At 33.2% G+C, this 25,569-nt stretch overlaps 1 protein-coding gene across 2 annotated transcripts in view; it reads right to left on the bottom strand.

The window, feature by feature from the left end:
• LOC114327388 (ubiquitin carboxyl-terminal hydrolase 34) overlaps positions 1-25,569 on the bottom strand; it is a 273,865-nt gene that overhangs the window by 94,459 nt on the left and 153,837 nt on the right. For both annotated transcript variants that reach the window (XM_050649892.1, XM_050649893.1), the window contains exons 20-21: positions 20,814-20,990; positions 5,380-5,700 (exon numbers count right to left, since the gene is read on the bottom strand). In XM_050649892.1, the coding sequence (XP_050505849.1) occupies positions 5,380-5,700; positions 20,814-20,990 (498 nt within the window). The remainder of the gene's footprint in view (positions 1-5,379; positions 5,701-20,813; positions 20,991-25,569) is intronic.

Below are 25,569 nucleotides of genomic sequence, written 5' to 3'. Positions count from 1 at the left end.
CACTTGTTGTTAATATGTTGTCTATATTTTGTCTGGCTATATGTTTTATTGAGATTTAGAAAATTTAGAAATTTTATTGAGAATTTAGAAATTAAGGATATTTTCTCGAGCTTTTGAAGAAGCTGCAATAAACATCGGTCTAAAAATAAATGAAGACAAAACAAAATACATGGTCGTCTCTAAACAAGAACGACGGCGAATAAGGCAAAACATTACTATAAACGATCACAACTTCGAAGTGGTCAAAGAATTTAAATATCTAGGAGCAACAATCACAAATGACAATAAATTAGAGCAAGAAGTTGAAACGAGAATAATGGCATGAAACAGATCTTTCTTTGCAATGCAACATCTAATGAAGTCAAAACTTCTTTTACGAGGTGCAAAAATCCAGATATATAAGACCATAATACGACCAGTAGTCGCGTATGGAAGCGAAACATGGACGCTAACAAAAAGAGAAGTAAATAAATTGCTGGTGTGGGAACGTAAAATCCTTCGAATGATATATGGCCCTTGCAGAGACAGCGTGACAAACGAATGGAGGCGCAGATACAATAACGAGCTAGAGTCTCTATTCGGAAAAGAAAATCTAGTCAGATATATAAAGGCCAATAGACTCAGATGGGCAGGGCATGTGATACGCAGTAACGACAATCGCCTTATAAACAATGTGTTCTGGGAAAGACCAGATGGAAGAAGGTCTGTAGGGCGGCCTAGAAAAAGGTGGAAAGATGCTGTCAAAGAAGATCTAGAGAAAATGGGAGTGCGACAATGGGAATTAGTGGCACAGGACCGACAAACATGGAAGGCAATAGTAAACGCGGCAAAGACTCACGAAGAGTTGTAGCGCCATTGATGATGATGATATGTTTTATTGTTATTTTGCATAAGCAATAGCAGATCCGTCTTTGTAATTTTGTTTATTGGATATATTCCTTAACATGTCAAATTGGAATGTAAGTTTACTTTTGTAAAATAAATATACCAAGCATTGTAGAAATAAATAATTTTCATGTGCCTACACCTTCCAAATAGAGTAAGAATTGTATTTTAATAATCGTTAATAATCCAATAATAACCTTATTACGCAAAAGTTGGTTTGCAAAATAACTCTATAATTAGCTTATAACTCTATAATTAGCTTATAACTCTATAATAAGCGCGAGCTTAAAATTATTTGGTTTAAATTGAAGTGGAAATACAGACATCTAAGCTTAAGCTCATTCTTAAAGAAACCTTTGGCTTAAGTGCGGTTGGAAATACCGGCCCTAAGTCATTAAAAGGCGCGTTATGCAAGTAAAATGTATGTAGTTGCACGGGCGCCCATACAAAAATTTTTAGGGGGGGACACACGTGAAGATGTTGCACATTATATTTTGTATACTTTGGATAACCATATAGTTTAAAGCACCCGAAACGCTAGGGGGGGCCACGCCCCCCCTTCTTATGGGTATGGGCGCCTATGTTTAGTTGTATTCGCGCGTTAAGCGCCTCTCATGTGAACGGGCTCTAAGAGCTACAGAAATAAAAGGTACAATTCAACATCGACGACTCAACTTGGGCCTACGCTGACGATATAGCATTGATTAGCAGAAACCTAAACATTTTATTTAACCTTCCGATGACCAACCTTTTTTTGTTACACGCATGACCAACGGGGGTAAAAAATGACCCCAGATCAAAAATGACCTGGAATGAATGTTTTCAGCATTTAAATCTTCATCTAACAATACATCCTCGTTTTCTAATACTATTTCATCTTCTATATCATCATAAAAATCGCTAGCAGTATCAATTTCCTGTAACTCAGCCTCATTAAAATATTTGCGGGCTATATCTTATATGTACACAAAATACTAAGAAACTATAATAATATACGCCAGGAAATAATAATAATGACTAACTGTAGCAGACAGGAATGTCATGATTCGTACATAACAGGCACCACAGTCTAAAAATAGATTTTGATAACGCGCAGTGTAAAACTACTTGGAATTCGACATAATAGACGGTATTTTACTAAACATCAACTTCAGAATATATTTTTTATTCGTAAAATATAGTAATTTTTTTTATTTCAAAATATGAGAATATCTAGAATGATATTAAAGTCAAATAAAATAATAATGAGTTAAAAATTGAAAATACTTTTGAATTTATTAAAGAAAACATACGCTGGGGTCAAAATTTACCCCCCTTTTCATCCGAAGGTTAAAGGAAGAATTTGCGAAGTTGTGTAAGGAAGCATACAAAAGGGGCTTAGCAACAAATCAAAACAAAAAATATCTAATATGCTCAAGAAAAAATACAGTTAATGTGACAAGTTTAAATATTGGTGAATATGAGTTTGAAAAGGTAAAACACTTTAAATATCTTGTGGTCACAGTTAATGGAACTAATGATAGAAGCATAGTAATCAATAAAAGAATCCAGGCAAGAAACAGAACCCACTGGAAATACAACAAGTTCCTCAAAGATAAGAAGCTTACTCAGAATACTAAACTGCATTTCTACAACTCTAATAATCTAGCATTTTAAGCTTTTATAAATATCCTTTTGTATCATTTTAATAATAGCTTTCCATTAACAAGGAAAAAAATTAAAACAACTAAAAATAAATAGATTAATAGTGAAGTGCGAAAATCGAGTTTTCAATTAAGAAATTTATACGCATTATCAAGGGCAGTAACAATTCTTAGAGACTTTTATCAACAATAAATGAAAAAACACAGAAAACGTTTGACCAAAACAAGAAAAGATTATTACTAAAAATTGTCAACTATTTTTCGAAAAGTGCTAATAACAATGCTTAATACTTATCTAATGTATGATGACAATAATATAATAATTACAGATCCCCAAGAGGTAGCATGCACTTACGTAAACACATTTTTTTAAAATGCACCCACTGATATCGTGTCGAAAAATTCCATGCAATAAATTAGACAAAGGCAGTCAGTCAGTCAATGATTACAGATGATGAAAATTTCTTTCAGTTGTACCCATTTACTGAGCAGGAACTGATCGAACTCCTGCAGAGTAAACTTAAAAACAAATCCTCTATAGTGGTTTTGACGAGATACCTGCATTTTTGGTGAAAAAGATTTTACATTTTATAATCAATCAAAGAGTGTTTATACAATTGAAGAATCTTTTAGATCTTAGCTGTATTTTATGTAGTTTAGTGGAGAATCATGATCGAATTGTTTTCTAATGCCCCTTTGTCCGATTCTTCTCGATCGACGATGGTAAATAAATGTTGGAAGTGTGCTACTGAGTATTACACTATAGATGTGTTCAGGTAACTTTCTATAATAGACTTCCCTTAATGACAGCTACTAATAATAATTACACTCGGCGTAACTTCGAACAACGACTTACGCACGTGTTAATGAGGTAACTATACTAAATAGACTGCGACTCAAAATAGTCCCTTTGGCTAATTTATAATCTCATGAAAATATACAAATCATCGATAACTTGCGTGGTAACAAGAACAATGAACCTGCAAACTACAGTTTAATCAAGCTATTGCAAAACTTACGGAGTTCAAATGGAATTACCACGATTTGGCAATTTATTTAAGCCACAGCAACAAATGAAAAAACACAGAAAACTTTTGACCATAACAAGAAAAGATTATTACTAGAAAGTCATTACTTCGTCTGATAATCCTAATAGAATCGCGTGGAAAATTGTCAGCTATTTTCAAAAAGTGCTAATAACGATGCTAATACTTATCTAATGTATGATGACAATAATATAATTACAGATCCAAAAGAGGTAGCATGCACTTACGTAAACACATTTTTTTAAAATGCACCCATTGAAAATTTCTTTCAGTTGTACCCATTTACTGAGCAGGAACTGATCAAACGCCTGCAGAGTAAACTTAAAAACAAATCCTCTAGTCGTTTTGACGAGATACCTGCATTTTTTATGAAAAAGGTTTTACATTTTATAATCAATCAAAGAGTGTTTTATACAATTGAAGAATCTTTTAGTTTTAGATCTTAGCTGTATTTCCTGTAGCTTTTAAATTCATTTTATGTAACTTGTTTAGTCTACTTTAGTGTTTAGTTTTTAGCAATGTATGTATCTGACTAATTCTATACAAACTATGTTTGTCAAAAAGAAAATAAAACATTTTGAATTTGAATTAAACTGAAAAGTTACAGATCAGCAATTAGACAGTAATCAAATATGATACTGAAGTAATGGTTGTGACACAGAAAGATGAAGAAAGATTGCGGATCCTAGAGAAAAAATAAATCAGAGGATAGCAGGCCCACTAAACTTAGGTAATAATGAATTTAGAAAACTGATAAACCATGAAGTAAGAGAACTTTTGAAAGGAGAAGACATCGTCAGATTTATCAAGGCACAGAGACTCAGATGGATGGGACATATAGAAAGGAGAAATTCAGAAGCCGTTATCAAGAAAATTACCAAATGGAACCCTGTATCAGGCAGACCACGAGGAAGACCCAAAAACCAGATGAGAGAACCAGATAGTCGAGGACCTTAAGAAGATGGGAGTTAGAGAGTGGGTAACCATAAGCAAAAACAGGAACGAATGGAGAAAAATTGTAGAAGATGCCAAGTCACACAACCAATTGTAAAACCAAAATGTTAATGAGGATTGATTCCCCGCGACAAATGAATCGGAAGAGCCCAAAGAGGACGGCAACCACTCCGCTAGGAGTGTAGATGTCATGATCATATTTCATTACATGTACCTCAAAAACAAACCAAATAAAATTTTTAGTATTTTCAGTAGATATATTGTGACATAATTATGTCACAGACTGTTTTCAGCTCCCGGCCTAACAGACCCGAGTTGTTTACCAAGTAACCTTTTTTTATGATTTATGATGTTCTATTCCTTCTCGACTTTTGGAGTAAATTCTTTCTTGTTTCTTGTAAATACTATTCGAGATGTTATTTATTTCTAGAACCTTGAATGTTGTATAAATAGTAGGTTTTGTAATTAGCAGGGCAGTTCTGAATTTGAAAACGTCGGTGTACTTTGATGTGTAACGGGCGCGGTATATTTTGGAATTTGTAATTAGATAAATTATTAGATTTAGTGTAATAAATAAATTAGATATCGTAGTTGTAAAATAAAGGATATAATTAATTATTTATATGGGAATGCTTATATAATTTATATAATTTAATGCCACAAGGAAATAGCTTCAGAACAACATAAAGGATATAAATTCAGTGTTTTTTTCATTGTAAGTTATTAAAAATAAATAAAGTCAACTAAAACTAAACATTAGTGCCTAAAAGATCACAGAAAAGTCAATTTTGTAACAATACCTAGACATTTTTTTCCTGACCAATTTTTACAAAAGAGTAAAGTTCACTTACCTCGCACAATACTTCCTGTCCAATTTTACTAGTCTGAAAGGAAGGCTTATGTTTCAATAAATTTGTAACCAAATTCAACAATCCTATTAATCCATCATCGTCCACCGTATGGTGCCGTGCTTCGAGGTAATCTCTTGCGATAATCGCCTTTGAAATTTTCTCCGTTAGTCCATTGATGTCCACGACACAATTTTGAGGGTCATCGAGACTGTCTTTTACCAACTCGTCCGGCAAACTATCTACTAGTCTGGATACAAGCCAGAAGTAGTCACGACAAGCCGGGCCATAAGGTTCTTTTCCTTCTTCGGGAGCTTGTAAAGCCTAAAAAATATAATTTAAAAACATCGACATTTAATATAATACCCATAGACGTATATGGGTGGTTCCATTTCAAATCACTCAATTTTGGATCAAAAACATTTTTGGATCTCCGATTTGTCTGAAAATTGGTATAGTATACAGGGTGAGGCAGATAAAGGGCCTATTAGAAATATCTCGAGTACTAAAGGTAAGAAAATCATGAAAATTGGAATACAGGGGTTTTGAGGTGTGATCTATTTAATGAAAATATTTTGGTCTCTTTGCTACTTCCAGTTATACCGGAAGTTGATTGTAACTTCGTTTTTTAAATAGGACACCCTGTATATTATTACATTTTTGGATTTTCCTCGATTTCTTCTTTCTTTAAATATAGGGTTTTGTAATATTATATATCGTAGGTTAAAAGATAATTACGTTGTCTTATTAATTTCGTAGCAACATGCACACCCTGTAGGATTGTAGTAGTTTGACATAATAAAATATATTTATGTTCAAATGATTTTTAATATAGTCTACTAGGTTAGGAATTATTGTTATAGTTAAATTTTTCATTTTAGTGTACAGGGTTGGTCAAAACTCGGAATGAGTGTTTTCTGAGTTTTCTTAAATGGAACACCTTGTATTTTAGTATTGTAATGAAATGATATTTTACGGTACTTTTTAATTTCTTAAGCATTCCCTATACCTAACTGCTTTAATTTGTGAGTTATTGGTGATTCAAGCCAACATTAATTGCAACACAAAATATGTGAAATTGTATTAGGTTGGCCGTGAAAATATTGAATCACAAATAATTTTTTGGAAATAAATACATATTAGTCTAGACTGATACTTAAAATTGCCAATAATGGTTGAGCTATCAAAATACCATCGAAGTTAAAATTGTTGGTGCGATTAACAATTAAGCACAAATTAAAGCAGTTAGGTATAGGGAATGCTTAAGAAATAAAAAAGTACCGTGAAATATCATTTCATTACAATACTAAAATATAGGGTGTTCCATTTAAGAAAACTCAGAAAACACTCATTCCGAGTTTCGACCCACCCTGTTTACTAAAATTAAAAATTTAGCTATACTAATAATTGTTAACAATAGTAGACTATATTAGAAATCATTAAATACAGTTTATTATGTAAAACTACTACAATCCTACAGGGTGTGAATATTGCTACGAAATTAATAAGAAAAAGTAATTATCTTTTAACCTACCCTGTATAATGTTACAAAACCTTATAATTTAAGAAAGAAATCGAGAAGAATCCAAAAATGTAAAAATATACAGGGTGTCCCATTAAAAAAAACGAAGCTATAAGCAACTTCCGGTATTCGCGGTGTGCAAGTACTTGGAAGGGAAACGAGAAACGACCGTGCGCGAGTCGCGAAGAAATATTGCAACTATCTTAAATAATTCATATTGTCAATTGAAATTGTCAAATTGACGTATATTTCATACCTTCTGTCATTGAAGCAGAAAAATTATATATTGCTCCACAATATTGATATGGTATGCAATTATTATATAAAGGTAAATTTACTTAATTAGGCATTCCAAATCACGTGATATAATATGGCTGCTGGATGGCGAAACTGTCATCCATAGGCGTATCCAATGTTTAAACCACTTCATATTTAATTTGCTATCACAATTTCACAAATTTCGCTACACAATTAACAAAAAAACAAAACCAAACAGGATATTCTTTACAAATTTGTCAATATTCAAGGTAAACATTAGATACGCCATGACCACCCCCCTTAACTATGTCTATGGCCATGTCAGTTTAGCCATCCACCGGCCACCACTGACAGTTCATTGGAATCCCTAATTGTATTTTGCTTGCAGTACTGCATTTTAATAACTAATTTTATTTACTACATACAATTGTTTACGTTTGCATCATAACCTGCATCTTATTTTTTCTTCTTATTATTTTTTTGGACTGTGCCATTGACAATTATCCAGCAACCAGGACTAATATAATTGGCCAATATAATTAAAAGTGCGAATAAAAGTACAGAGCGTAGAAATAGAGGTCGCTTTGCCGAACTTGCACGGTCCCGATAACCGGAAGTACCAAGTAGATGAAAATATTTTCATTAAATAGATCAGTCTTCAAAACCCCGTCGTTACAATTTTCATAATTCAGTGGCCTTTAGTTCTCGAGATATTTCTAATAGGCCCTTTATCTGCCTCACCCTATATAGCATCTGCGGGATGTAGAAATAAAACATTTAAGGTCGAATTGTCTTCTTCTTCTTCTATTTTTTCTCAAAATGTTATTTTAAGTGATTTTACAGTGATTTGGTATTTATTTAAACAAATTTGCATTTTCTATCGTCAAGTATCAATGGAAAACATAATATTTTAATAGAAGGGACTCAAAAATGTCATTATATGGCATTATAACAAGTTATTTTTATTCAAAACAAGTTTTTGATCAAATCTTATAGTGTAGAAAACGTTAAAATACCGTTTTTTTTACATTTTCCTCCATTCCCAAAATACATTATAATCGATTTGGCTGAAAATTTGCATACAGATAGCCAAAACATGTGACTTTAAGTGGTTAAAAGGATTTGAATTATATTATAATACCAAAAAAGTTAAATCCAATATCATAGTCAAAAATATAGACGTCTACTGTAAGTACAATTAACTCGCGAAAATATCGACCTTACGACAAAAATTGTTAAAAATAAATTGTAATAACTGTAAATACAATTTATTTTTGTCGAAAAGTTAAAAATGGCGGAGATATTGAGCAAAAACGGTTCTCCTTTAAAATCAAGATAACGGCTAACGTAACGGAGGAATTCATTCGCGATTTTAAATTTAGGCTACTATTAAACCCCCTAAAGATTAGCAAAATAAAATTTTGTGCAGCTCGGCATGCAAGGTCAAATGCTACCCGACTGGACTAATATAATAAGTCCTATGCTTTGGCTATCTGTGGGCAAATTTTCAGTAGTAATTGCACAAGAGCTCTGAAATTATTGAATTTTTCCCGAGTGACACTTTGACAGTTTTAATTTCACGAGCCGAAGGCGAGTGAAATTATGCCAAAGTGTCACGAGAGCAAAAATTCTATATTAATTTCAGAGGTCGAGTGCAATTTGTTGCGATTATTTCATGAATAAAACTGTTCAAAACCAAAATTTTATTGTAATTTATTTATGTAAGTACCATTAAACACACAGTTTTTATAAATATTTGATGATTGAAAGTCATCACTTTTATAATTTTTAAAACATTAATTTTCATTAATGTCACTGAATGTATTTTTTCGTAGCAACGAAGGGCATCTGACGTAATATACTTAACGACGGGAGATTATCAAAAATTATCGATTTAATTCAGATTTCTGTAGCTTTCTATTGGTCAGAATCTCCTATGAATGAAATAATCAGCAAAATCGATTATTATAGGTTTGTTCGTAGTACGATCCAATCGATCAGCAACCGTTGCCAACCATCAGACGCATGCGCAGTTAACAGTTAGCGCTGCGCAGTTAACAGTTAGCGCTGCGCAGTTAACAGTTCGAGTTCGTAGACTACGAACGCGCTTGCGTCTGACGGTTGGCAACGGTTGCTGATCGTTCTACGAACAAACCTTATGTATTTTGGGAATGGAGGAAAATGCAAAAAGGTATTTTAACGTATTCTACACTATAAAATTGGATTAAAAACTTGTTTTGAATCAAAAAAGCTTGTTATAATGTCATATAATGACATTTTTGAGTCCCTTCTATTAAAATATTATTTTTTCCATTGATACTTTACGATAGAAAATGCAAATTTGTTTAAATAAACACCAAGTAACTGTAAAATCGCATAAAATAACATTTTGAAAAAAAAAAGAATGTGTGCGTACTTTGTACGCACGTAAGAAGTCATACTTCTATTATATGATTTCAACGAAATAAATATACTTTCAACAGGTTATTTGTATTTTATTTAAATATTAAACTAATTTTTACTTACTACTTTCCAAAAATTTTTATTAAAACAATACCAAAAATAAAAAAAATAGAAAAAAAAAACGGATTCGAACCGGGGACCTCTCGATCTCCGGTCACACGCTCTACCACTGAGCTATATTCCCTTTGCTTTGACAGGTTACAAGATTTCTCATAAATACTGACAAATTTAATAGACCAAGTGAAGTATACAAAAATTCTATAAATATACTTACTATTATTATAAAATATCTTATTCCCGAGGAAGACAAATCCAAAGACACAAAAATTATAATAAATATATTCACTAAAACACTAATAATATATTCTTTTCACGCACACCTTATTTGCGCTACATAAAGATGTAGCGACTAATACCATACTGTCGGTGTGCGCATGAGCCAGGAAATGTAAATATTCACCCTCGTGCCTAAAGAAGTATAACTTCAAATAAGAAGAAGATTTTTTGACCTTAAATATCCTATTTTTACGTCCCACAGAAGCTAAACACCAAGTTTCAGAAAAATCGGAGATCCAAAAGTTTTTGCCTGAGAGATTTGACATGGAATGTACCATATATTATCATAGACTGAGCCTACCCTCCGAGCTTCCTGACGACAAGATCGTTTGCGGTATCTCTTTCTAGCAAATTGTATCGAGAAACTAACATGAAACTAAGTGGCGGCATAGGCAGGGAAAGGGAGGACTACTGTCGCAGCTTTACTAAGCGTACAGGTGAAACAGCACTGAGCCAAAAGAAAAAGATGGTGTCATCACTTCGCTCTGAATGACACTCTGTCTATGTTAATATAAACTTACGTGCATAGAAATCGGCCCACTTAAAAATTTGGTCATTTTTGATGTCTCATATTTCCTAAACCTGTTGGCCGATTTAAGCGATTTTTTGAACATGTTATAGCATGATTCTTTAATAATACCAGTGTAATAATATTGTTGCTAAACAGGTAAATTGTCATTGTATACCGGGTCTACCAATCAAACTGTCTTTTTTCTCAAAGTTCGCATCACCCTGTGGAATATTCTAGCATTTATAAAATACTGCAATTAAAACCTAACTATAGCCTCAGGTTTTCTTAACATTCTGTTGTTTGTTTCATTCGTTTATGTTCGATAATAAAAAACTTAGGTACTTTAACAACTAGACATGTTCACATTGTCTTTATCAACATCAACGGTGTTTCTAAATAAGTTCGACAAACTTTAAGGGGTAATTCTGGATGAAAAAATAATGATAGTTGGCTTTATAAACGTATGTCCGCAAATGTTTCGTTTCCGAGATACGGGATGTTGAATTTTTTCTTACAAACTGACGATTTATTTATTGCTTTAAAACCGGTTGAGATATGCCAATGAAATTTGGTGGGTTTTAAGGCGTAGTTATTGCACATTTTTTGACATACAATTAAGAATTTAATATTCACTTTTATATACAAGAAATGGACATGTTAACAGTATTTATTCATTTATATTTAATGACAGTGACAACATTATATTAATCTAGAAACATAAAAACATTAGTAACTAAGGTAGACATTAGTAGCCTTAGATCTTAACTACTAAATATATAACAGTCCTCCGCCCCAATTCCCAACTACAAGACTAGAGGTGCTGGCAGCAGCTGATCTAAGTGAAGTTTCCAAAGTAGACCATCATCTGTTCGTATTTCATAATGTAAGTAACCTATGCGTCTGATTACCTTTCCAAATACCCATCGTTGATCACTGCAGTACTTTCTAGCCTGAACTCTGTCTCCCAAGGCAAATTCCCTACCAGGTGTAGGCCTGTCTGATGGAAAGGAAGTTGTGTGTTTGCAAGGTTTTCTTAACATTGCATGAAGATCCGTTCTAATTTCTCGTCCGAACATAACCTCATACGGGGTGAAACCGTTAACACCTGGTGTACGACGTAAACGTGTTCGTACTTTAAGTAGTTTATCAGTTAAGCTATTGCTCTCCCCCGCTAAGCTGCGCTGGGTCCTTTTTATAGTTTGTACAAATCGTTCTGCTTGACCGTTCGTTGCTGGGTGATATGGAGCAATAGTTCTATGGGTGATACCGCAATTGGATAGAAATTTGTTAAATTCTGCTGAAACAAATTGTCGGCCGTTGTCAGATACCAGCACATAGGGATTTCCGAATGTGGAAAATATTTGTCTTAGCGTTTGTATACACCACGAGCTAGTTGTTACCTTTGTAGATATAATTTCCACCCATTTTGTATATGCACCTACCACAATGAATAGTTGAGAACCAGAAATTGGTCCAGCGAAGTCAAAATGGATTCATCTAACAATAAAACACTGAAAACGTTTGTTTTCTATACTTCCACAAAATTTATTATAACTAAGTGACTACAGCTGTTTCGGCGGAGTGCCTTTCTCAAGTGATATAGTTTACAATGTGTTTGCCTTTTTAAGTCTTCAACTGAAGAGGTTGAGGAGTGGGGAGCTGTTTGTCTCGAGTTGGTCATTCAGAATTATATCTGTATTTTTCAGTTTATTAATTTCCATAGATTCTAAAAAAGATAGCTTAAGGCCTTTATTTTGAATATGTAGAATTTGAAACTCTTCATTGAAAGAATGATTATGATCTAGAAGGTGAAGTGCGTATGTAGAAGTGTCTGTTTTTCTATTGTTGAATGCCCTTTTGTGTTCTGCTATCCGTTTGTCAAAAGTTCTGCCAGTTTGACCGATGTACGTTTTCGGACAGTCACCACAAGTTAGTTTGTACACACCACTCTGTAGTTGCTTTCTCTTTCGGCTTTTATTGTTCTTAATATATTTGCTTAAGTTGTTGTTAGTTCTGAAAGCTGGTGTTATTCCTTTCTTTTTTATGTATCTGGCTATCTTTGTTGTCATCTTGCCAGTATATGTGAGAGAGCAGAAGGTACTGGGTTCTTTCTGTGGTGGTGGATACACTAATTTCAGGGCTTTCTTATGGAGTTTTTGGTTTAAAATTTTGTTAACTGTTTGTTCGTTATAGCCGTTGTTTACTGCTATTTGTTTAATGATGTTTAGTTCTATCTCGAAGTTATTTTTTGTCATGGGAATTTCTGTCAGTCTATGTATCATGCTATGGTAGGCTGCTAATTTGTGTTGTGTAGGATGGGATGATGAATTGTGTATAGTTGCGTCAGTATGGGTAGGTTTATGATATACGGAGAACTCATGTTTGTTGTGTAGTCTGGAAATCGTTACATCTAGAAAGTTTATGGAGTTATTCTGTTCTGTTTCTATTGTAAACTCAATATTATTATGAAGTGAATTAATATATGATAGAAATTGGTCAAGTTGTCTGTTAGTACCTGTAAAGCATACTAGTATATCATCCACGTATCTCCACCAATATAAGAACTGTTTAAATACGGGATGTTTAGAAATTGTTGTTTCAAGTTGGTTCATAAATATATCTGATAGCAATGGGCTTAGAGGATTACCCATAATAAGTCCTGCACTGTTGTTTATGTATATTTGATTATTGAATTCAAAATAGTCTTGATTTATGCAAATTTCAAGAAGGTGTAAAATTTCAGATGCAATGATCGGATTTGTACTATTATGGTCTAAAAGATTTTTAACTAAAACAAAAGTTTCTGTAGGAGGAACACTAGGAAAAAGATTTTTTTTTGTTCCTCCTACAGAAACTTTTGTTTTAGTTCTGTAATTAAGCCCTGAAATTAGTGTATCCACCACCACAGAAAGAACCCAGTACCTTCTGCTCTCTCACATATACTGGCAAGATAACAACAAAGATAGCCAGATACATAAAAAAGAAAGGAATAACACCAGCTTTCAGAACTAACAACAACTTAAGCAAATATATTAAGAACAATAAAAGCCGAAAGAGAAAGCAACTACAGAGTGGTGTGTACAAACTAACTTGTGGTGACTGTCCGAAAACGTACATCGGTCAAACTGGCAGAACTTTTGACAAACGGATAGCAGAACACAAAAGGGCATTCAACAATAGAAAAACAGACACTTCTACATACGCACTTCACCTTCTAGATCATAATCATTCTTTCAATGAAGAGTTTCAAATTCTACATATTCAAAATAAAGGCCTTAAGCTATCTTTTTTAGAATCTATGGAAATTAATAAACTGAAAAATACAGATATAATTCTGAATGACCAACTCGAGACAAACAGCTCCCCACTCCTCAACCTCTTCAGTTGAAGACTTAAAAAGGCAAACACATTGTAAACTATATCACTTGAGAAAGGCACTCCGCCGAAACAGCTGTAGTCACTTAGTTATAATAAATTTTGTGGACGTATAGAAAACAAACGTTTTCAGTGTTTTATTGTTAGATAAAATGAACTTCCATCAAGTAACGGTCGAATCCATCAATTATTCAAAATGGATTCTTTGCCAGGGACCTGTGGGCTCTTCCCAGTGATGTAAATGTGTCTTTGGTAGTTCATTTTGTTCTAAACGGCATGATCTACATGATTTCACTTTTTCTTCAATATCTTTATCAATATTTTTCCAGTAGACATGACTGCGTGCTAGTTGTTTCATCTTTAATATACCAATATGTCCCGCGTGCAGTTCGTTAAGAATAAATTTACGAAATTTATGTGGTATTACAACCCTTGTTCCTCTTAAAATACAGTCATCTTGTAAAGTAAATTCATTGTCTTTGTATCCATATTGTTTCAGAGATTGACCTGTTCTTAGTGCTTTAATTATTTTCTGTAATTCGATATCATTTTCTGTCTCCTTAGCGATTATATCTGGGCTAATTTCTAATATCTGAATTTGTTGTATTTGGTATAAGCCATGTTGATCTACTTCATATGTATTTGTGTTCTCAATAGGAAACCGCGACAAAAAGTCTGCGTTAGCATTTTTTGTGCTTGTTCTGTACTGTATATCATAATCAAATCCAGATAAAAAATGAGCATAATGAAAAAGTCTCATTGTACTCAGTTCTGGTAGATTATGGTGGGGATGAAAGATTGATGTTAACGGTTTGTGGTCAGTAATCAGAGTAAATTTTCGTCCATAGCAAAAATGAAAAAAATATTTATACCCCAGTATATCGCAGTCGCTTCCTTATCAATCTGACTCTATTTCTTTTCGGCATTGGTTAAGGTTCTTGACGCAAAAGCTATCGGTCTTTCTGAGCCGTCTTCAACTATGTGTGAAAGGACTGCTCCAAGTCCTGTTGGTGAAGCATCCGTGGCTATGATTAGTTAGAGGTTTTCTCGGGTCGAAATGTGTTAATACGTTTTCACTTGCAATTTCCGTTTTAATTCTGTTAAAACTTTCTTCGCATTTCACAGTCCAGGTAAACTTGTTATCTTTCTTCAAGAGTTGATTTAGAGGATTTGATATTGGGACCGTGCAAGTTCGGCAAAGCGACCCCTATTTCTTCGCTCTGTACTTTTATTCGCACTTTTAATTATATTGGCCAATTATATTAGTCCTGGTTACTGGATAATTGTCAAGGCCATAGTCCAAAAAAATAGTAAGAAGAAAAAATAAGATTCAGGTTATGTTATGAAAACGTGAACAATTGTATGTAGTAAATAAAATTAGTTATTAAAATGCAGTACTGCACTCAAAATACAATTAATTAAATTTACCTTTATATAATAATTGCATATCATATCAATATTGTGGAGCAATATATCATTTTTCTGCTTCAATGACAGAAGGTATGAAATATACGTCAATTTGACAATTTCAATTGACAATATGAATTATTTAAGATAGTTGCAATATTTCTCCGCGACTCGCGCACGGTCGTTTCTCGTTTCCCTTCCAAGTACTTGCACACCGCGAATAGACGCAAGATTAGCAATAAATTTGTTGTAGTAATTAGCCATACCCAGAAAAGTTCGCAATTCGTTTATATTAGGCCGTTCCATACCTATTATAGCTTTAATTTTGTCTTTGTTCTTATGGAGCCCATCTTTATCAATTGTATGTCCTAAATAGTTTATGTTCTTTTTAAAAAATTGGCATTTTTCTTTATTCACCCGTAGGTTATTTTCTTTTAACTTGGTAAGTACCTCTCTTAATCTTAGTAATAGCTGGTCTTCTGTTGATCCTTGAATTATTATATCATCAAAAAAACATTGTACGCCTTCTAAACCTTTAAGTAAATTATCCATGAACCTTTGCCATAAACTGGGAGCCACTTTTACACCAAACATCAGTCTGTTTACTTTGTATGTTCCCATATGAGTGCTTAAAGTTTGTATTTGGGCGCTGTCTTCGTCCATCTCCATATTAAGGTAAGCTTGTTTAATATCTAATGTGCAAAATAATTTACCACCATTCATTTTGGCAAAAATATCTTCTATGATAGGTATCGGGTATTTTTCGTCTTTAATAACTCTATTTAAAGTTATTTTGTAATCGGCACATAGTCTTATACTCCCATTAGGTTTAACAATAGGTACAATGGGTGTAACCCAATTACTATGGTCGATTTTTGTTATAATACCTTCAGAACTTAGCCGTTCTATTTCTGCTTCTACTTTCGATTTTAGAGCGTATGGAATTCTTCTAGACTTCATGAAAATTGGTTGTGTATTTTCCTGTAAGTTCAAACGAGCTTTGAAATTTGGTATTTTTCCTAGGTCTGACCTAAATACTGATGTTGCAAATTCTTCAAGAAGTTGGTCTAATTTGGGTATTTCAACAGTTTGTAGTCTTCGTACATCTGCCAATTCAACATTTATTTTTTTCATCCAGTTAAAGGCTCCGTCCGCATAAAGGATCAACGTCTTTAGCTATAATGTATAATTTGCTGAAGAAGGTTTGGTTCTTGTAGTTACATTTAACATAAGGAACTCCAGTAGGTTTGATTACTTCTCCTGTGTAAGTTCTTAATATTAAGTCTGTTTTAAAAATTTTCTTTGGAATGTTCAATTGTTTGTACAATTTTAGTGATATAAGAGATAGTGTAGCCCCTGTATCAAATTCCATATTAACTGGCCTATTTTCAATACTGATTGTAATTGTATATTTTTCAGATCGTTCATCCTTAACAAGGTTTATTTCGCCGATAGATTCTTCACTTGTATTACTGGTACTATCATTAATCTGGAGTGCATTGTTTCTTTTTAAACAAACGTTTGCTAGGTGTCCCTCTATTTGACATTTGTGGCAAGTTCTTTTAATGGCCCAACATTCGTTGGATCTATGATCTGGTTGTCCACATCTGAAACATTTTCCCCTTAAGTCTTTTAATGTTATATTTTCATGTTTTTTCTTGTAAGTACATGATCTTTGAGGGTTTTTTACAGATGTCGATAATTTGTTCACCTTTTCAATTTCATTACGTATGTCTGCAGATATTTTATTGTTTTCTATTTTTCCCATTTCAATTGATGTACTATCTGAACTAATTTTGAGAATGTGTGTGTTTCGTAGAATTCTTATTCGAATTTCGCTGTCATGCAATCCTCTGATAAACTGTAACGATAAAAATCCATCTATTGTGGACTTACAACAATTCTGGCATTTGAATTCACAGTTAGAAGCAAGTTTCTTGAGTTCTGCAGCGTATGTTGCAACAGTTTCATTTTGTCGTTGTAAATGTGTAACAAATTTATGTTGTTGAACCCACAAACTAGGTTTAGGATCAATAAAGTCATCAAGTAGTTTAATTAATTCTTCAAAGCTTTTATTTAATGGATCCTCCGGAGAACAAAGATTATGTAAAGTATCATAAAGTTGTGGAGAAATCGTAGATAATAGAAAATAAATTTTACTTTGCTCATCTGTGATGTTATTTAATAGGAAAAATACCGTCAATCTCCTTGTAAAGTTATTAATTGTTTCTGTTTCTTGTAATGGTTGAAAATTAACTTTTGGTAATTGTATCTTATGGTCTATGTTTTGAATTTTCGTACTACATAAAACATCTTGGTCGTTTGATCCATTTTTCTTTCGCAAAATTAGGAGTTTTGTCTTTATCACTGTATATTTTTCTTCAAATTCAAATCTTTCTTGTGTTTCTTGTTCTATATCTGCGTCTTCAGTTTCTTGTTCGATATCATATTGTATATTTTGAAATTTCTTTATGGTTTCGTCTAACGTATGTAATCTGGATTCAATTTCTTCATTTGTGATTTCTCGTTCATGTAAACAGTTTTCAGTTTTTGTCAGAGTGCCTCGTAAACAGGCTCGTACTTTTTTTAGCTTTTTAATGTCCATTCTACTAATCTCGTCGCCAATTTTATATACAAGAAATGGACATGTTAACAGTATTTATTCATTTATATTTAATGACAGTGACAACATTATATTAATCTAGAAACATAAAAACATTAGTAACTAAGGTAGACATTAGTAGCCTTAGATCTTAACTACTAAATATATAACATTCACCATTGGCGTGCATACGGGTCATATTACCCGGTCATATTCACATAAAACATTCAACATCCCGTATCTCGGAAACGAAACATTTGTGGACATTCGTTTATAAAGCCAACTGTCATTATTTTTTCATGCAGAATTACCCCTTAAAGTTTGTCGCACTTATTTAGAAACACCGTTGATATTGATGATATTGATGAAGAACATGTCTAGTTGTTAAAGTACTTAAGTTTTTATTATCGAACATAAACGAATGATTCAAACAACAGAATGTTAAGAAAACCTGAGGCTATAGTTGGGTTTTAATTTCAGTATTTTATAAATGCTAGAATATTCCACATGGTGATGCGAACTTTGAGAAAAAAACACAGTTTGATTGGTACACCCGGTATACAATGAAAATTTACCTGTTTAGCAACAATATTATTACAGTGGTTTTGCTTAAGAATCAGGCTATAACATGTTCAAAAAATCACTTAAATCGGCCAACATGTTTAGGAAATATGAGACCTCAAAAATGACCAAATTTTTAAGTGGGCCGATTAAGTGGACAACGCAATAGATAAATTTGTTTGATTCTAATTGAGACAGTCACCAGATGTCACCACCATTTCTGTCAGGGTCGCAACGTCACCCGTAACTACGATAAATCCAAAATGCAAATACACCAAGTTGGATACGATCCTATTCATAACACACCGACTCGCATACATATTAAAAAAATAAATATATGGAAGAATATATTTAGAAATTGAATTAATGATGCCATGCTACTATACATTATACTGTAACAAAAGATTACTTTTGACCGGCCCTCGTATAACAGGTCCCATCTCCATACACGCAGTTCCTGATCGATCTTTCTAGATCAGACGCGATGCAGCGGGGCGGAAGACGAGCAATTCTCCGAATGTCGCGACAATAACTAGAGATGGGCAAAATCTTCGAGAAATAACAGCTGGTGTTTATATAGGAGCGAATTTTGTAAATAGAGTTTAGTTTAAGCTAGAGTTTGTAAAAGAAAACTTGTATAAATAAATTAATAAAGTCGTATATAAAGACGAATCACTCGTATTATTGTTACAATACATATAGATAATAGCATGACATCCATTAATTCAATTTCTAAATATATTGTTCCATATATTTATTTTTCTCAATATGTATGCGAGTTGGTGTGTTATGAATAGGATCGTATCCAAGTTGATGTCTATGCATTTTGGATTTATCGTAGTTACGGGTGACGTTGCGACCCTGACAGAAATGGTGGTGACATCTGGTGACTGTCTCAATTAGAATCAAACAAATTTATCTATTGCGTTGACCAACTATTACTATACAGGGTGTCCAGAAACTCTACCGACAAACGAAGACAGGAGATTCTTCAGATAATTTTAAGATAATTTAACCCAATTCACTTAGTCCGAAAATGCTTCCTAAGGGAGCTAGAGCTCTTTGAAGATGGCGTCTTGTAATTAGTTTTTCTTAAATACCTCCAGAATGCTTCTATTTAGAAAAACAAATCTTGGTACGCGTATTTATTTTCAAGATATAAATCTAATTCATCCATTGCAAATTTCTAGTACCGATCATAGGCGTCCGTTTTGGGTAGGGCAACGGTTATTTTATCGCATAACTTTTTTATCTTTAACTTTTATGCATTCCTGACACTGGATTATTAAATTGTGAAGTATTCTAGTGCTAAAAGGTACTCTTGTTTTAAATCGGTAAGACACACCGTTTTCTAGAAAAATTGATTTGAAAATTTTTCGCTTTTTGAATTAAAAAGAAAATTCGAAAAAAAAAACTGTTTAGAAAGACGAAAACTGGTACATTTATTTATATTCCAGAGATAAGTAGATTTCATTAATTGCGAATTTCTAGTACTGGTCATAGGCGTCCGTTTTGGGTAGGTCAACAGTTATTTTATAGCATAACTTTATTGTCTTGAATTTTTGAGCATTTTTGACACTAGATTATTAAATTATGAAGTATTCGAGTACTAAAAGTTACTCTTACTTTATGTTGATAAAATACTTCGTTTTTTGTTGAAAAGTTCTTTCAATTTTTTTTTTCAAATTCCAAAAACGAAAAACTTTCAAATCGATTTTTCTAGAAAACGGGGTGTCCTACCAACTTCAGGCAAGAGTACCTTTTAGTACTAGAATACCTAACAATTTAATAATCCGGTGTCAAAAATGTATAAAAGTTAAGGATAAAAAAGTTATGCAATAAAACACCCGTTGCTCTACCCAAAACGGACGCCTATGACCGGTACTAGAAATTTGCAATGGATGGAATCGATTCATCTATGAAAAGTAAATATGCATACCAATTTTCGTTTTTCTAAATGGAAGCGTTCTGGAGGTATTTAAGAAAAACTAATTTCATGACGCCATCTTCAAAGAGCTCTAGCTCCATTAAGAAGCATTTTCGGACTAGGTGAATTGGGTTAAATTGTCTTAAAATTATCTGAGGAATCTCCTGTCTTCGTTTGTCGGTAGAGTTTCTGGACACCCTGTATAAACAATGATAATACGAAATAATCAATAAATAAAAAAAACCGTGCAATCCGTGACTGCACGCCGGGGTTTGTTTTAGTTGGATCAGAGAGAGCAGCATATGTGCCTCCTGATGAGAGACTAATAAGTTTCGAAACCGGTAGAGGTGCTTGCTGCACTCTCTGATTGAACTGGAATAATGATGCGGCTGTAGTTTCGTGTTGCAATGAAATTGAAAATGGTTATTCATTTTTGAATTAATAAATACTTTATAAACTTTCGTTTGGAACTTACTTCTAATTTCTGTGGTCTCATGCCCTCTGCTTTTTCCATATACATTAATAACTGGGATAACATAGGAGCTATTAAACTATTCTCAATGGGTTCGCGATTGGATGATACTCCTAAACACAATCGGTATATGGCTGAACATACTTCACGCCTCACAGCTGGCTCTGGATCTTCTAAAACCTGAAACATAAAGCGGTACATCAATTACCATATGACTACTGTAAAGGTGCTTCGAATTCAAAACGCACTAACAGATACAATCCATGTTAGAACGGGCCTACGACAGGGAGATGCCCTATCCTGTATTCTATTCAACATCACATTAGAGAAAATAATTAGAGAGTCAAAAGTCAAACCAGAGGAACAATAATAACAAAAAGTGTGCAAATATTGGCATTTGCAGATGATGTTGATATCATAGCTAGAAGCAAAAGAGAAATGATAGAAGCATTTAATGCGATAGAAAGAGCGGCACATAACAGTGGCCTAAACATTAATGAGATAAAAACCAAATACATGAAGGCCAGCAAATCTACAGGCCAAAGAAACCTACGGAATCTAACAATAGGAGGCTATAACATGAAAAGCGTAAAAATTTTTTTTACATATCTAGGTTCACTAGTTACTAAGTTCATCTAAGTTAATAGAAGAATACATATTGCTAATAAAACATATAATGGACTAATTAAACATCTAAGATCTAACAACATCACGAGAAAAACCAAATGCAAAATATACAAAACCCTGATAAAACCGGGCATATGGATATATATGGATCAGAGACATGGACACTGTCGAAAAGCGATGAGAACTTATTAGGTACGTTTGAACGAAAAATCCTCAGACACATATTTATACAGGGTGGTGTTGTTTATTTTTTGTTTATATGACTGCGGACACTAAATCCATTCGCCATATACAGGGTGTCTGCGTAACTTGGAACCATATGGGAAACTTTTTAATATCAGTTTTACGAAAAAAAGTTATTCTTTATAAAGTGCTCTGCATTGTCTAAAACCTAAGATGCAACCATCAGATATCAAATGTTGTCAACAGTATACGAGGTATGTCAAAAAATATGAATTTCGCTCAAGAGCAAACTACCTTTATATTTCAAAATATCAAAAAATTTTATTATGAAAAGTTATTTGTAATTAAAAACCATATTCAAATATGCAATAACAGCCTTCTACTTGAAAAAAAAATTCTGAAATTTTCCTAAATTACCGATTCCGAACATCATTTTTATTTATTAGACATGTAATAACTCTTTTATTAATAATTTTAGGAAAAAAAGTTATTCTTCATAAAAATTTGTGCATGGTCTAAACCTCAAGATGCAACCATCAGTTATCCAAGTTTGTTAATTTTATACGAGGTGTGTCAAATAATATGAATTTAGAAAGAATTCTTTCTAAATTATGCCGATTCAAAACGAACTGAAAGATAAAATCCTTTTTAAAAAGACCCACGACAAGGGGATGTCTTATAATGTATTGCATTGAACATCAAATTAGGGAAAATAATCTGAGATTCAGAAGTCAACACAAGAGGGATAAACATAACAAAAAGTATACAAATATGTACTAGCGTTTAGCTAGAAGCAAAGGAGACATGATAGAAGCATTTAATTCTATAAAAAAGCGGCACAAAATAGTGGCCTAAAAATTAACAGGAAAGAGTCTTCTTCTTCTTCATGTACCATGTCCTTTCAGAACGTTGGTTACCATCATAGCTATCTTAATTTTATTCACTGCCACCCTAAATAGCATGCTTGTATCAACCCCATATCAATCTCACAAGTTCTTCAACCATGAGGTTGTTCTTCGTCCTGGACTGCGTTTGCCTGCTATTTTCCCTTGAATAATATTTTGTAGCAACCTATATTTGGGACCTCTCATTAAATAGGGAACTTGCACATTGTTTTTATTACATAATAATGTTCAGTTTTGTATAAAAATGAGATTTCCAAAATTTTACGCTTCAAAAACTCATAATAACTTAGAAGTACAAATTTAAAGTCTTCTGTATTTTAAAATAGTTCAAACTACCCGTGACGTCACACAGCACACAGTTTAACTATATGGTTCCGTTTATGGTTATAATTAGGTATATTCTTCTTCTTCTTCTTTAGTTTATTGGCCTCCACCTACTTGGGTATACCTCGTCGCGGAATAAAGGAAAAATATTTATATTCTATTAACATTTATCGTATGTCATTGTAATAATATATACCAGTTTGTTGACATTGGAGTTTGATATAGTTATTGAAGGAAACGAAAGAAGGTTTACTACGGAAAATAAAACCATTTTGTGTAAAAGTACAAGTTTTCTATGAATAGTTCAAACGATCAAAAACACTTGTAACGTCACATAACTGTATTTTCTACTGACGTTTATAAGGTCTAATTTAAAATTCTGTTTACTTTGTTGGAAGAATGTAAACATATAAACGGATGACGTCACGACGCGTTTTGGCCTGGCTGGAATAATTAGGTTTGTTCGTAGAACGATCAGCAACCGTTGCCAACCATCAGACGCATGCGCTTTCGTAGTCTACGAACTCTAACTGTTAACTGCGCATGCGTCTGATGGTTGGCAACGGTTGCTGCTCGATTGGATCGTACTACGAACAGACCTATTTGAATTTTTAATCGTCTTTAGGGGCCAAACGAAAGCCAAAAAAACTTTTTTATCTTTGATACATGTTTTAAATTATGTTCTGTTGTGATTTATAACATTTTTTTCGAATTTAAAATTTTATGCAAGTTCCCTATTGTCCGAAATACTTTAGCTTTCTCTTCTTGATGTTTTTTGAAGTGAAAACTTCTTTAGGGACGTTGTGCGATTTTTGAATAGGGGAAAAAGCATTGAATTCGCGACCGTCATCGCGACCTTCATCTTTAGGGACGTTCTGCGATTTTTGGATAGGGGAAAAAGCATTGAATTGGCGACCGTCATCGCGACCGTCATGCTATATATTATGTGTATGTATATATAAATTGTGAAGAGGCATTTAAATTTAAAATAAATGTAAAACCTATCTTAGTGATGGGGAAAAAGGATTGATTTCGCGACCATCATCGCGACCGTCATCGCGTTAGCGAAATAAATTTTGTATATATATAGGTATATTATGTGTATGTATATATATATTTATTTTATATATATATATATATATATATATATATATATATATATATATATATATATATATAAATTGCATAGAAGTATTTAAATTTAAAATAAATGTAAAACCTATTTTAGGATGGGGAAAAATGATTTATTTCGCGACCGTCATCGCGACCATCATCTCTTCGGCGAAATAAATTTTGTACGTATCTATATTATGAGTATGTATACATAAATTGTATAAAAGTATTTAAATTTCAAATAAATGTAAAATCAATTTTGGGATGCGGAAAAAAGATTGATTTCACGACCGTCATCGCTTCGACGAAATAAATTTTGTACGTGTATTATTATAATGTACGTATAATAATACTAATACTATTGAAGTGAAAACTTCTTTAGGGACGTTGTGCACTTTTTAGATGGGGAAAAAGTATTGAATTAGCGACCGTCATCGCCTTGGCGAAATAAATTTTTGAAGTGAAAACTTTTTTAGGGACGTTGTGCACTTTTTAGATGGGGAAAAAGTGTTCAATTAGCGACCGCCATTGCTTCTGCGAAATAAATTTTTGAAGTGAAAACTTCTTTAGCGACGTTGTGCACTTTTTAGATAGGCAAAAATATTGAATTAGCGACCGTCATTGCTTCGACGAAATAATGTTGTGAAGTGAAAACGTATTGAATTAGCGACCGTCATCGCGACCGTCATTGCTTCGACGAAATACATTTTTGAAGTGAACACTTCTTTAACGACGTTGTGCACTTTTTAGATGGGGAAAAAGAATTGAATTAGCGACCGTCATCACAGCGAAATAAATTTTTGAAGTGAAAAGTTCTTTAGGGACGTTGTGCAGTTTTTAGATGGGGAAAAAGTATTAAATTAGCGACCGATATTTGTTCGACGAAAAAAATTTTTGAAGTGAAAACTTTTTTAGGGACGTTGCGCACTTTTAAGATGGGGAAAAAGTGTTGAATTAGCGACCGTCATTGCTTCGACGAAATAATGTTGTGAAGTAAAAACTTCTTTAGGGACGTTTTGGTCTTTTTAGACGGGGAAAAAGTATCGTCTTCGACGAAATACATTTTTGAAGTGAACACTTCTTTAACGACGTTGTGCACTTTTTAGATGGGGAAAAAGTATTGAATTAGCGACCGTCATCACTACAGCGAAATAAATTTTTGAAGTGAAAAGTTCTTTAGGGACGTTGTGCAGTTTTTAGATGGGGAAAAAGTATTAAATTAGCGACCGATATTTGTTCGACGAAATAAATTTTTGAAGTGAAAACTTTTTTAGGGACGTTGTGCACTTTTAAGATGGGGAAAAAGTGTTGAATTAGCGACCGTCATTACTTCGACGAAATAATGTTGTGAAGTAAGAACTTCTTTAGGGACGTTTTGGTCTTTTTAGATGGGGAAAAAGTATTGAATTAGCGACCGTCATCGCGACCGTCATTGCTTCGATGAAATACATTTTTGAAGTGAACACTTCTTTAACGACGTTGTGCACTTTTTAGATGGGGAAAAAGTATTGAATTAGCGACCGTCATCACTTCAGCGAAATAAATTTTTGAAGTGAAAAGTTCTTTAGGGACCTTGTGCACTTTTTAGATGGGGAAAAAGTATTGAA

The sequence above is a fragment of the Diabrotica virgifera genome, chromosome 4 (genome assembly GCF_917563875.1).
Source record: "Diabrotica virgifera virgifera chromosome 4, PGI_DIABVI_V3a".
Lineage (NCBI taxonomy): Eukaryota > Metazoa > Arthropoda > Insecta > Coleoptera > Chrysomelidae > Diabrotica > Diabrotica virgifera.
This window is presented reverse-complemented; position numbering and strand designations above follow the sequence as displayed.